The sequence below is a fragment of the Alligator sinensis genome, unplaced genomic scaffold, assembly GCF_000455745.1.
Source record: "Alligator sinensis unplaced genomic scaffold, ASM45574v1 scaffold76_1, whole genome shotgun sequence".
Lineage (NCBI taxonomy): Eukaryota > Metazoa > Chordata > Crocodylia > Alligatoridae > Alligator > Alligator sinensis.
The window spans coordinates 1,174,371-1,188,509 of NW_005841865.1; the positions used below are offsets into that span (position 1 = coordinate 1,174,371).

Genomic DNA, 14,139 nt, shown 5'->3' on the forward strand with positions numbered 1-14,139 from the left:
GCTCAAACTTATTTCCCTCAAAGTTTGAGTGGGTTTTAGATGTTAGAAAGTGTTTTGTCTGGTTTATATGTAGATGTCTATGATCTGTTGGGCAAAGACTGCTGTTACTGAAGGTTTATATGGCATGTAACATGATGGAGTCTAGCCATGACCAGAGTACAAGTAATTTTGACCTTAGTCTTAACATTGAACAAAACATTGAGTGGCTTGTAATCTCCTGACTTTGGGTCTTCCTAGAAAATTAAAGAGGAGAATGAGAGGTTATTGAAAGAATATGGCTATTGCGTCATGGATAACCATAAGGAAAGGATTGCCAACTTCAAGATTGAGCCCCCAGGCCTCTTCAGAGGGCGTGGCAACCATCCCAAAATGGGCATGCTGAAGAGACGGATCATGCCAGAAGACATCGTCATTAATTGCAGCAAGTGAGCATAGAATACTTTGTACCTTATGCTTCCTAGCTAACCTATTTTTTTTTTTTTTTTTTTTTTTATCATGTATAATTTGATTTGGCACCAAAATACTTTAAAGGTCATGTGGGTGGGTATCTTAGCACTACTAGTCTCAGAGGTGAGAGGGGTGTAGGTTGTAGCCATGTTGGTCTAAGGACATGAGCAGACAAGGTTCTTTGGGTGAATCTGAGATCTTTTATTAGACCAGCTTAAATAGTTGGAAAAAGAGGTATAATGCAAGTAAGTTGTAGAAACTTTCTCACAATTCATGCATATACCTCCGTCAGCATATCTGTCTTGATGAACATCCTTGATAAACTGTATGCACTGTTTATTTAAGGCCAGACCCATTAATGGTACTGCCAAGCATTGAAGTGCACAACTTCTTCAGTATACAGCTGTTCCACCTCACTTCAGTTTGTGGCCTAAGAGGTAATAAACCTATGTTTCGGTCCTATAGTTTTTTTTTTTTCCATTCCCATGCTGTAACTGCAGGAACATCCCCAAATCAAAACAGTAGACTACCCAATATTATCTCTTAGAACAATGACTAACAGGATAATTCTTGAAGAGGTAGAGCATAGCAGTGAAACTTCTGATGGCTTCTAGTTTGTGTCATGTACTGTGGGAACAGGCAGTTACCCAAACCACTGAAGGGCAAGAGACTTTTGTACTGCTTTTCACTGTCCACTGCTGCTCATTTATATTGTATTACTTTGGACTTCTTAAGACTGTTCCTTTTCTCTTCTTGCTTTTCCTTCCTTTGCAGAGATTCCAAGGTTCCTCCACCACCTCCAGGGCACAAATGGAAGGAAGTCCGGCATGATAACAAAGTGACCTGGCTAGTGTCATGGACTGAGAACATCCAGGGATCTATCAAATACATCATGTTGAACCCCAGCTCTAGAATCAAGGTAATTGTCTGGAAAGTTGCTTGGCCATGTCTCACAACTGACCCTCTAAAGAAGGGGGAGTAGTGAAGCTTGTTGATTTAAAACAAGAGACAGGCATGTGTCACCTCCTTTCCTGTCTGCAGAAAGGGGTAACTGCTACTTTGCAGTAATGCAAGCTAAGAATAGTAAGTGCTTTCAGATTTTGTACATCAGAGTTGCAGTGTTAGCCCTCCTTTTAACGAGAACTTCTCACACTATGAAGTCAGCTTAACGAGAAACTTGGTTCCTAAAGTCTTTTTAAATATTTAACCTGTTTCAACTGTTGGTTTGTCCCCGCTTTCTCCTTCCTAGTTATGCAGTGAAGCGCTAGCTATGTGCTGGACAACAGCATCTCCCCCATCATAAAGCAATTAGGGCAGTGCAACGCTTCAGTTGCTGATTCAATTTGGAGGAGATTTGGCCCGATTTGGCAGATGAATCTCCAAATCCGAATCAATCTCAATCAATCTGAGACCTATTAATCTCTCCGAATTACATCAGAACCCTCTAATTCGATTTGGAGAGATTCGACGATTCGGCCATAGACACAGCTTTTATGTGTGTGTGGTTTTTTGTTTTGTTTTGGGTTTTTTTCTACGTACCTCAGGGTGCTAGGTGCAGCTCGTGAAGGCTGAGATGGGGTGAATGGAGCGTCCCACAGGAGCGCAGAGGGGGTCCCCCCGTGCGCTCACCAGCAGACCCAGAAGTGGACCAGAAGTACTTCCGGTCCACTTCCAGGTCCACCACCGAGCGCATGGGGGTGCTCCCTGTGCTCCTGTGAGACGTTTCATCTACTCACCATCTCAGCATTCATGAGCCATGCCTGGTACCTTGAGGTACATAGAAAAAACATACAAGGCTGTGTCTACGGCTGAATCAGACTTGAATCTTCAGATTCAGCAAAATTGAATCACTGTCCTTTAACTCGGGCTGAATCCAAATTGAATACTGCCCGTTTCGCATACCCCTAAAGCCATGTTACTTACCTGCAGAATGAAAGTGATTTGAAAAGACCTGCTGTGTATGCACATGCATCCTGCAAAAAGTGTATGACAAAATCCTTTAAAACCTAATTGGATTTCTGTTTAAGTAAGATTATATTTTGGAAGTTCTACACCAAGAAAATTGCTTCCTTTTAAGACACCCATAGTCTCACTGGGCTGACTCTTCAGGGAGTGAAAATAAGAGGCTTGTTCTGCATGTGTGGGGACCTTGTTCCAAAGAACAAATTCCCAATTTCTAATTATGTCATCACACAGATTTACTGTTGTTATGTTTTTGTTGTGAGGGTGCCTGCTTGTGAGAATAGAAGTTGCAAGTAATTAAGTCATCTTAATAGAATAGGGAGACACTATTTTAAATTTAGAAAGATGGAAGACTAAGTACCCGACTCATTTGTCTTCTATAGTTACCTGTTTGCTGGCATTTAATATGGCTAACTGAATTATCTGCAGCTGCCTATGAATGTAGTCTGGAGTAGGGCTATAAGTAGTGAAATCCTAGAGCTTTTGTAAGTGACAGACTATCAGTTGCATTCAGGGTTGAGCAGGATTTAAGATCAAGCTCCTTGCTCTTGCTGCTCACTTTCTCAGGTTGACTTGGCTGTGTCTGTCTCCACAGGGTGAGAAGGACTGGCAGAAGTATGAGACAGCTCGGAGGTTGAAGAAGTGTGTGGACAAGATCCGGAATCAATATCGAGAAGATTGGAAGTCCAAAGAAATGAAAGTACGACAGAGGGCTGTGGCGTTGTACTTCATTGATAAAGTGAGTAGCAGTCTGTCAGTCATTTTCTTCTATCTTGCTAGGTATAAAAATGCAAGATGGTTGGATGCCTGTGCCAGAGCCCTAAATCAGGCCCTGATTAAAACATTTGCACCCTCTACAAAGTAGAGGAGTTGAAAGGGCCTTGAGAGAAGTTGTTCATTATTGTATTGGGACCCCAACTCTTCAAGTGCATGGGGTCTTCTGGGGGCATTCTACCCTCTGCTTCTTTCCCAATAACTGGAAACTGCCAGACTGAACCTGGCTATTTTTGACTGCATTGTTGTGTTCAGACAAAATTCACAATTTGGTTAATTCCAGAATTCCCTAGTTGGATCAGTGGGAATTGTACATGTGGGTATATGGCTCTTTTGTTTCCAGCTGTTTCTAATTCGAATTGGAAAGCTCTGCTTTTCATTGGCACCTATGGGCTCCGTGATCATGACCCAAACTATGCTAGTTGCTCTTGCCTCCTATACATGCATACATGCATGCACACGCGTGTGTACACACATACATATATACACATGTGCACAGCCTATATAGGCTGTCATTATATGTTTCAAATACTACAATGGCATAAATAATGTAGTTCTTCTGTAGAGTGTGTGTGTGTGTGTGTGTGTGTGTGTGTGTGTGTGTGTGTACACACACACACATATATATATATATATACGTGTATATATGTATGTGCATGCATGCACGCATGTGCGTGCGTGCGCGCGCGCGCACACACTACAGAAGAACTACATTTTTTATGCCACTGTAGTATTTAAACCTATAATGACATCCCAGCTCTGTGTGGGTTCTGTGACCAGATAAGTATCCATGCTGATCAAGATGGATTGATTTAAAGCAGGAGATCTTGATTTAAATTATTGATTCCTATATCTGTATGTTTATAAAGAAGGGCTTACTGTTTTGCAGCCAGACATAGCCTTTTTTACCAAAGTGGGTATACCTTTTTCTTTCCAGGAGAATACATTTTTATTAAACAGCTTGGCATATGTTTATGTGGATATTTAACCCTTACTTTTTATTACAATAGCAAATAGTGAATGATTCATTCAAGTTTAGGTAACTTTTAAATGCAAAAAGTGTAAGTGAATTTCACATTTTATTTCATATTATTTACGTTTAAATAATTTAAAGAAATTATGATTAAAATTTAGGCTGCAATCATCGTAATCATCATCTTTTTTTATTGAACTGTAAACAGATTTACTTTTAAAAAGAAAAACTTGTGTGTTTTTTTAAATAAATAACTTTATGCATCTTTATTTTTCTTCTCCCCTGGGCATGTAAATCCAATTGCATTTCATTTTGCTTACAGCTATTTATAAATCGCTTTCAGCAATCTGACTTTCAAAACCCTCCTTCTGAGTTACTTTTAAGCTTCTGTGAACATCCGTTTTCACCTCCTGTTTTGAGAGTAATGCACTACTGCACTAAAATCTAAGATTTTTAAACCAAATGGAGAATGCCCTGACCCCAAAGCCAGTATGTCTTGAGGTCCCCACAGTCCATAAATACCAGAGCAGTTTGAAATGCTAACAGTCTTCTCTTCCTTACTCAATTTGTAGCTTGCCCTGAGAGCTGGTAATGAAAAGGAAGAAGGGGAGACAGCTGACACTGTGGGCTGCTGCTCTCTCCGAGTAGAACATATTAAGTTGCATCCAGAGTTGGATGGTCAGGAATACGTGGTTGAGTTTGATTTCCTCGGAAAAGACTCCATCCGATACTACAACAAAGTCCCTGTTGAGAAGAGGGTAAGATATCTGCAATCGTTCCCCTCCACGCTGTACTACAGGGAAAAGAGGAGCTGGGTGGTAGAAACCAAATGTATTAGTAGACATTAGACAAATGTGTAAGCAGAAAACAAGTAGTTTATTTCCTACCCTTCCTTCTTGTGAAATGCTTTTTAAAGGGGTAAGGATGGTACCTGCCTTGTTCTGATTATGGACCAAATATGAAGGATGTAAACAGCTTTCTTCTTTTTCCTACCCTCTCACCACCTTGAGCTCTCAGCCATTGTGGTTATATGCTCCCGTCGTGACTAGAAATGACTGTTTTAGAGTTGTTATATGGACATGCTGCTAGTCATCAGCCTTGGCTTTTTGGCAGGTACTGTGAAGGTAGACTTCTTAGAGATGCTTTCATATCTACAACCCCTAATATCATAAGAGGTCAATACTGAACTATACAGCTACTGGTATAACAGTAAATACATAGTTACGCCTTAAGAGGCAGTCCCTGGGTGACGTCTAAATATTCTATGAGCCCTTGGTTTCATTTGCATTCACATCTGAATATGTTCTTCTACTGGGCTACATCCTGATCTTGGGTACTATGGAGAGCAGGTCCACTCCTAATAACCACTATGTAAGGTTCTTACATGCTGCCTGAGGTCGTCGTCTTTGAAGCAAAGTTTGTTTGTTTCTTATCAGTTCATCTGTTCTATTCCTCAAATTGTGTGAATGAATCCAAAAATAAATCTGTGTCTATGTAATGCAAATGGAGGGGTTTAAAAAGTCCAGGAAGGTGCTCTGTATTTATGTGGGTGTAGCTGAGTTTAGAATCTGGCCCACAAGGTATACACTTAGCACAGTGTGTAAAATACAGTGTATGCTATACTGTGGTAAATTTAATGTAAAAGAGAAGTAAATGTTGACCTTTTATAAAACTGTGGCCACTATATAAATGAATTGTTATTTAAAAGAAGAAAACAATTTTTTTTAATTGTTTAAAATGGTTGTTCCTCTTGGTGCATCTTCTCCAGAGTTTCCAGTAGGGAACTCCTTATTAAAGAAAACAGAAATCTTTGTATATTTGGTATCTTCTTATGAGAATGTGTTCTGATTAAAAAGCCTGGACGTTGAAGTTTCCAAGCTGCATAGGGCACTATTCACAGTCTTGGTGTAATCAAGGGAATTTACAAATGTGGGACAGTTGTGTGAAATATCTAGTAGGGCAAAGGGAGTGTGGTCACTTCTGGATGTCCTGGGCTGCTTATGTCTCTTATTTGGGCCTGTGCTGGCAACTCTGTTTTTTTGTTTGGAGAATGGTCAGGGGCATACTTTTGGATATCAGACATACTTGGCAAGTAACCTAGTTGCTTGTGTTTGGGGGGGGAGTTCACTTCAGGGGCCAGTCAGCCCCTGATTTCTGCTATCGGGGAGTGAAGCATTAGACAAGCTTCTGGCATTGCCTTAATGTGCAGACAAGTGTCTATTAGGAATGGGACAACTCTTTTCACCTGCTCACCATACAGCTTTTTAAAGATGGTAGGTTTCATGCACTATCAAGCTGGGCTGGATTTGAACTGGTAACCTGGAAGTAAAAGCTTCCATATCCCATTGCCAACCACCCAGTCTCCTTATTAAGAACCCTCCGTCCCTTTCCCCCTTCTTTCTTGTAGGTTTTTAAGAATCTTCAGCTGTTCATGGAGAATAAGCAGCCTGAGGATGACCTCTTTGACCGACTGAATGTAAGCACATAATGGCATTTTGGAGCTCCTTTAATCTAACCCTAGCAATTGTTACTATGCTGTTGGAGAGAGTCTTAGAGTGAAGGCATTGCTGACAGCCAGCTGATTGCAAATGCCCTGCGGCAGCAGAGGCTTTGATTTCATCTTTTATTTTTTTTTAACCAGCTAGGCCTGTCATGGTGGCCCAGAAACAGTGGGTCATCTCTTTCCAGTAGGGGTGTGCCTATTACAAGCTCTTTACAGAAACTGCCATTCAATGCCTTAGGACTTGGTACAGGAGCAGCCTGAGTTGTTAGGTGGAGGGGAAGGATGCATGAGATAACGGCTTTCCTGTCTGCTCCAACCAAACGAGTTCAGATTAATAGGAACACAGTGAAGGTGCTGAGTGGGGTGAGATAGACCCACTCACACATTCTGGGGCCCAAAGTGTAAATGTGAAAAGAAATGTGACCTCTAGAATGAATGGTAACCAACCATCACCTACTGGTTCATAATCACTTTCTCCTTCCCAGTCTGTTAATGCAGATGTAAAGCCCAGTTCCACCCCAGGTCCTTGCCTGCTGTGCCACAGCATAGCCACCCTGTCCTCAGATTTAGATCTAGAAAGTCCTAGCAAAATTCTAGGCATGGTTACCTGTCCTTGTCAGCAGGATTCCTGTTCCAGGAAGCAAGTCTTGTGTGTGCCTAGAAATTCACTACTCGACTTCCAGTTCAGTTCAGTAATGGGGCTAGTAAGGACACAAATGTTTTGCTGGATTCTGGTCATGATGCTGGACTGATTGAAACCTCAACCTTTTTCTGCTTCCATAGACCAGTATCTTAAATAAACATCTTCAAGACCTTATGGAGGGACTGACAGCCAAGGTATTCCGTACTTACAATGCCTCCATCACGCTACAGCAGCAGCTAAAGGAGCTCACTACCCGTAAGTTCTGTTGTCTGGGACTGGCTCATTTGGAACTGTGATGACTGCAGTGTCCTGGATGGATCCCTTTTTTACCTTAGCTAGTGCATGTGGACACTTTTTTGATGTCTAGCACAAAGATCATTGTGGAGATGGAGAAGATACTTAAGATGAGGCCTACAAATTAGAATTTCCCCTTTACTCTTCCCCAAAAACCTCTCTCCTCCTTTGTCTTTAGAACCAGTTTGACCCATCATGCATATTTAGATTAAAAGGGGGAAGTGTTTTCTGGGCTCCACGGGATCAGGTTCTGGTCCCCATTCTTGTGGCACTGAACAGCTTGAAAGAGAATTTCATCAGTTTTCCTAGGGATTCCCTTAGGATGGGTCAATACAGGTATTGTAGACTTCGTTATTCTAAACCTGTGCCACTCCCTTTGTACTTCTCCCAGTATAAGCAGCATGACTGGGCCTGTGGCTTGTACCAAGATTGACTGCCAAAACAGCCTTGTGGGTTCTCTTGCACTGGGAAGAAGCCCAGGGTTGGGGCAGTAGTAAACTGATGTATGGTCAGCCACATGCACTCTGTCCCCAGCCTCTAGTTGTGCCCGTTGCAATGTACCTAGCCTCCAGGGCCCTGCAAATGTCTTGTCTTTTTATTTAACATTTTGGAAGTTACTCTTTGTGCAGGGAGCAGAGGTGTCCTTTAAAGCCCCACTTGTTCCAGCTGGGCACCTGCAAACTTACAAGCCAGCATTAGTATTTGACGTTTCTCTGGTGCCATTCATCAAAATGGTGTTGAAGATGAGGCCTGCGGGCTGGACCAGAGCCGCAGAACCACATCATGTGGCCCATGCACCTTCTCTGGCCAGTCCAGGATGCAGGCTGCACATAGAGCTTGTTCAGGGCAGGCGCCGTGTGCAGCAGAGGTCCCAGCGCAGGCACTACATGTGGAGCTGTCCAGGACCAGTCAGAGCAGGTGCTGGATCTGGTATGGTGGGGAGGGGCATGTTCAAGGGGTCCACCACATGCCAGATCCAGGACCCACTCTGGCCATTCCGGGATCTGTGGCATGTGGTGTCTGCCTCAAACCGGCTGGAGTGCACACTGTATGCAGCTCGTATCTGGGACTGGCCAAAATGAGTGTTGCAGGCTCTCAATCCAGCCTAACATCCCTTCTGAGACAGGAAGACCCAGTCCCTTCTAGAAGAGTATGTATGTTGAAGCATACGGAAGTTAAGTGTCCTGTCCAATGTCTCATGTTGTCGAGAACAAATCTAGTTCACAGACCCCTGTCCTCACCACCAAACAGACCTCCCCACTCTCCATTGTTGGTGGTCTCCATTACAATTATTCATGACTATAATGCATGAAGAAAAAAGCAAAATACACCTTTAATTCTTTGGTGCCAGCAGGCCAAGGCTTCCATTGAAGGAACTTGACCCAAAATGAATTAGTACTTGGAATACAAGTAAACTGGTACTTAATGCTAAGTAGTTGAAATGCAGTGCTGAGACTGGCACGGTAGAGAAGAATACAGATTACCTCAGTAGCCTCCTCAGTAGATATGAACTTGTAAAACCAGCAGAATGTGGCCGTGACTACTCAACCTTGCAGAGCTCCACTTCACCTGCTTTTAAACTTTTCCAGCGGATGATAACATCCCAGCAAAGATCCTTTCCTATAACCGTGCCAATAGAGCTGTTGCTATTCTATGTAACCACCAGAGGGCGCCACCGAAGACCTTTGAAAAATCCATGATGAATCTTCAGACCAAGGTAATGCCCAGTTTCCATTAAATTAAAAGTAGTGTTAGAAATACCTCTTCTTTGGGTCTTGGGTATCTTATTTCCTTGGGTCTGTGGAGAACCAGACTCCTTAGGTTGGGGCATTAATGCATCTATGTCTGAAACTAATCTGCTCTGGGAAGTGAATCTTTATTTTTTTTTTAAAGGAAATGTATCGTTACAAGTGCTTTTCTCCTTTCAGATAGAATAGTATCAGGCACCTTTGGTCAGGGAGAAAACAAATCAGAATGCTTCCCATCCTCAAACTCTGAATTGCTCTGAGGACTTGCCATTGAGTTGACCTTGAAACCAGAGGTCTCTTGTCTCTGACTTGTAAAAGGAAATCAGTGTGGGTGTCTAGTCCCTCAGTGTGGCCTGTAGACCATTGTGTCAGTTCAGCTCGTCTCCAATACACTTCTGACTTGACCTCTTCCTTTATAGATTTTCTGACAAAGGTGGTGAGGTTCAAATGTGGTTAAGTCTGTTCACATCCTGTCTTCAAAATAACCCTTACAATAAGATCTTCTGTTTTAGCACTGTAGTGTTTCCTTGCTTCCTTGATACTTAACCTGTTCTGCCCTCACCCCTGATTTTTACAACTGGGTTGAGCCTTTAACTTTGGAGTAGGTGGCATGTTTGAGAGTAGCAATTAAAGACTGGGAAGCTGTGAAACTCTAAATGTCACTGAATCCCAAGCAAAGGCTAAAACTGTCAGCCTAGTTTCAGTCCTCGGTATTTTTAGAAGGTTTAAAGAGCTTTCAATCTGTATAATTCAGGGTATAAACTGATTGTCATCTCTGCCCAAGAAGTTTTCCTCCATGGGATAACGTGGTACCTCTAGGTGATCTGGTCTTAGTTTGCATCCAGCCTAGGGACTGACTGACCAAAAGGGCCCTGAATCAGCTATGCTTTGGCAAATCCCAGTGTACTTATCTACTGCCCTTTGCACCTGAGCGAGGGAGCTACCAGAGGCTTTTCCAGTTTGCTGCCTCTTGTTTTGAAATGCCCGTCCTGATATTTCATAAGCAGCTTTTTTTTATCAAGTTAGTCTCTGTGTACAATGGATTTGTAAAGCTGGTGCCACTTTTTTCGCCTGCCAAAAGTGGTAAGTGATTTTGAACATCTCAGGAGGGGTTTCTCTTTTTTGGGTAGGGAATTGTTTTGTTTTGGTTTAGTTTTGTTTTACTAGTGCTCAAATTAAGCCTAAGATAGGTTGACTTTCAAAGGAAAGGTGCCCAGAAAATCAGGCCCTTTTAAAGTGTCCTTAGTTTTTAAGGGGTGTAGGTTGTAGCCATGTTGGTCTAAGGACATAGGCAGACAAGGTTTTTAAGCACTCTTTGAACTTGTAAATTTTTTTTCCAAAAGCCAATTTGGTTGTTTTGTGTGGGTTTTTTTTGGTTTTGTGTTTTTTGTTTTTTTTTTTTCCCCAAGCTCTTCCATTATGGATGAGATGTGCCACTCTTGCATGTAAGCAAGCTGTTGGATTGTAGACTGCAGTGCAGCTGGTAAATCTGTCAAGAGCCTTTTCTAGTTCCCCAGGATGAGTGATCTCCACTTCCGCAATTATTCACACTTGTTCACATTCCTGCTGTCTGGGTTTTTGCCTCTCCTAGATTGATGCCAAGAAGGAACAGTTAGCTGATGCCAGGAGAGAACTGAAAAGCGCCAAAGCTGATGCCAAGGTCCGGAGGGATGAAAAGTCTAAAAAGTAAGACTGGCTTCAGGGCAACAAAGAGGTGAAAAATGTCACATGGTGGCTTGTGGCGCAGCCACTAGCCCAAAATGGGACTTCTCACTGCAGTGGTTCTTAAAATACCTCCAGGTCGGTGGGCCTCAAAGAGTTTTGAGGGATCTAGTTTTCATTGTTCAACCCCATACATAGGGCTTTGTATTAAAAATAGCCTTCTAGCCATTTTTAGCCCCCACAAGTAACTCTGGAGGTCTCCTTAACTGAATATTAAGATGCTCCACCTTCATATATGGCCTTCATATGCTTCCATGAGCCCACCATGCAGCTGCTTGCTTAATGACACACTGGTAGGCGATGTATTTAACCCTCCTTAAGCCACCATGTAATCTCCCTGCATCCTTTTTCCCTCTCCCTCCCCTGGTCCCTTGGTAACATTTGCTGTGCAGTGTGCATTCCTATTGACTCGTGAGATGGATAGATCTTACCTACTAGTCCATTTAGAAGCTATGGAACAGTTTAGGGCCAAAGTGAAATACTGGCTAGGCATGTGCATTTTACTGTGAGACAAGGCTCTACAGGCAGTGTAAGAAGAATAGCCCTCTGTTAAATGAAGCTTGATACTGGTAGTCTGACCTCATTTTCTATGCCTGAATAGTGTGTTATCTCCAGTCTTAGATCAGTTCCAATTCTTACTTACTCTTTTAATTTAAATTTGCCGCCTTGAGTATTACTAAATAGTTTAAGTTCCAGTCCTTGATTTCAGGTACTGGACTATTGAAAGCATGTGACTTCTCACCCCAGACATGGCTGCACTTTGGTGCTGTTGAGCATCACTTGCACATAAGGATCCTAGAAAGAAGGGTGCATGTTGCCTGGGCCCCTTTGAATCACTGGTCAATAATGCTCCCCCAGAGGCATTGGCGAATGGTTCCCTGATTCCTTCCATCTGTTACAGGACAGTGGAGAGCAAGAAGAAAGCTGTGCAGAGGATTGAGGAGCAACTGATGAAGCTGGAGGTTCAGGCCACAGACAGGGAGGAGAACAAGCAGATTGCCTTGGGCACCTCCAAACTCAATTACCTGGATCCCCGGATCTCAGTTGCCTGGTAAGCTACTGTTCTGAAGGTGAAAGGTCTCGCACTACCTCAGGATCATTTTGAGCACGTTATTCAAGTACTTTCTGATACTTCAGCCTCAAAGTCCTCTGCTGAATTTTAGACCAGTTGAGACGAAAGGCATGTTCCACCAGGACCAGCAACATCTCTGGGATCATGGGGAAAGTGACAGTTAAATAGATAACACCTACAAGGTTTTAATTGCCATCTCTTCCATGTCAGTGTCCTAATTTTCGCTGGAGATGGAGGGTAGCGCCAAGCACACTGTGTACATTCTCTCCCTGCCCCGCCAACTCTGCAGCACATCTGTGGTCTCAGAGGTGACCTGTCATGTCGTTCTTCCAAGCCTAAGCCATTCCTGAGCAGACGCTGCAACCATGCCAGCTCTGCGTGTGGAAGGAAGGCTTTTGGGGTTTCTCCTGGAAGCAAATCAAGATTAGGTCATATTGTATTCAGGAGCTAGAGATTCTGCATGGGTGTTGGTGAATTGAATCTTTATGCTAGAAGTTCCTGAGGTAAAAATTACTGCTTGAGAAGTGGGCGGCTGGTCAAAGGGGTGGGAAAAATATGGCCCACAGCTCTATCTGGACCACCTGTTAATGCTGTCTGGCCCATGGCTGCCCCCCGTGGTGCTCTACATGGGACCGAGGCCCACCCCAGGCAGCTTGCGTCCTGCACCTGCTCTGTGACACCAGCCCAGCCCCCGCAAGAATGCACAGCTTCTCAGTGGAGCTGCTTCGGCTGCTGCTGCACCCACCCAGGCACTGCTTGGCTCCCTCTGCCTCCAGTGGCGGCTGCTCCTCCTCCTGCCCCTGCTGTGCCGCTCTCAGCAGCAGCCATGGTGATATGTGCCAGGCACCACATGCCCAGCCAGGTCGGGGTGGGGAAGCTGCATCCAGGCAGCTCCTGCCCCAGCAAATGGGGCTCCAGCTCTGAGCTGCTTTCCACCCACTCAGCTGCCTGGCACAATGACCATCACCTACAGGCACTGAATGAGTGGAAGGTGGCTGGAGTGGTGCAGCAGGGGCTGAAAAAGGAGTTGCTGGAGGCAGGGGGAGCTGGGCAGCATCAACAACAGCCCCACCAGGAAGGGGCTGGGGCTGGGGCACTGTCATTGGTGGGCATGGGGCAGGTGTGGGCTGGAGTGTGGCACAAGCTGTCCTGGGCAGGAACGGGCAGGGCTCGGCCCCATGTAGAACACGTGCACCTGCATTGCACTGCCCTGCCTGGGTGAACTCTGCTGTATGTGCCCCCTGCCTGCCCCACTTTTTCCTCCACCTCTGGCCACCTCTCAAGACTTAGCACATGGGCAGCCGCCCCCCCCCCCCCCCCAAAAACAATACAATACAAGAGTAAGACTTTGTTGACCTATTATGCAATCACCTCTATATACACTACTCAACCCAGGACAAAAACTATTTTTTTTAAATTAAAATATGTTATAGTAGATGTTTGTGTTTTAGTATACGATTTGTTTTAAGTGGCCCGTCAGCCAAAATAATTGCCCACCACTGGTGTATCATGTTGTTCTTCCAAGCCTGAGCCATTCCTGAGCAGATGCTGTAACCATGCCAGTTCTGCATATGTAAAGAAGGCTGTTGGGGTTTCTCCTGTGGGCAAGTAAAGATTAGGTCATATTGTATTCAGGAGCTGGAGATTCTGCACTGATGCTGGTGAATTTAATCTTTTACACTGCCTCAAGCAATAGAGGTTCCTGAGGCAAAGGTTGCTGCTTGAGAAATGGGTGGCTGGTGGTAGCAGGAGATTTCCATTACTCTTTCATTGTACCTGTATAGGCAAGTTGAAAGCTCTTCAGCCTGAATGGCTCTTAACAAAGATCTGTATTAGCCATCCCCACTTCTGCTTAGCTTCAAGGACTCAGACAGTCCTGGAAATTGAATGTTACCCTTGTGAATTAAATCCATCCAAGAGGAATTACTCAGTTACATGGCTCTTCTTTGTGAGAGCTGAGAGTTGTCCTGTCATCTTAGTGTGGGTACTCTGACCTCTTTC

At 43.9% G+C, this 14,139-nt stretch overlaps 1 protein-coding gene across 2 annotated transcripts in view; it reads left to right on the forward strand.

Moving 5' to 3' along the window:
• Positions 1 to 14,139, forward strand: part of TOP1 (DNA topoisomerase I) — a 52,342-nt gene that overhangs the window by 36,365 nt on the left and 1,838 nt on the right. For both annotated transcript variants that reach the window (XM_025191203.1, XM_025191210.1), the window contains exons 12-20: positions 238 to 425; positions 1,222 to 1,366; positions 3,005 to 3,148; positions 4,729 to 4,914; positions 6,564 to 6,632; positions 7,443 to 7,557; positions 9,186 to 9,313; positions 10,936 to 11,030; positions 11,968 to 12,117. In XM_025191203.1, coding sequence (XP_025046988.1) covers positions 238 to 425; positions 1,222 to 1,366; positions 3,005 to 3,148; positions 4,729 to 4,914; positions 6,564 to 6,632; positions 7,443 to 7,557; positions 9,186 to 9,313; positions 10,936 to 11,030; positions 11,968 to 12,117 — 1,220 coding nt within the window. The remainder of the gene's footprint in view (positions 1 to 237; positions 426 to 1,221; positions 1,367 to 3,004; positions 3,149 to 4,728; positions 4,915 to 6,563; positions 6,633 to 7,442; positions 7,558 to 9,185; positions 9,314 to 10,935; positions 11,031 to 11,967; positions 12,118 to 14,139) is intronic.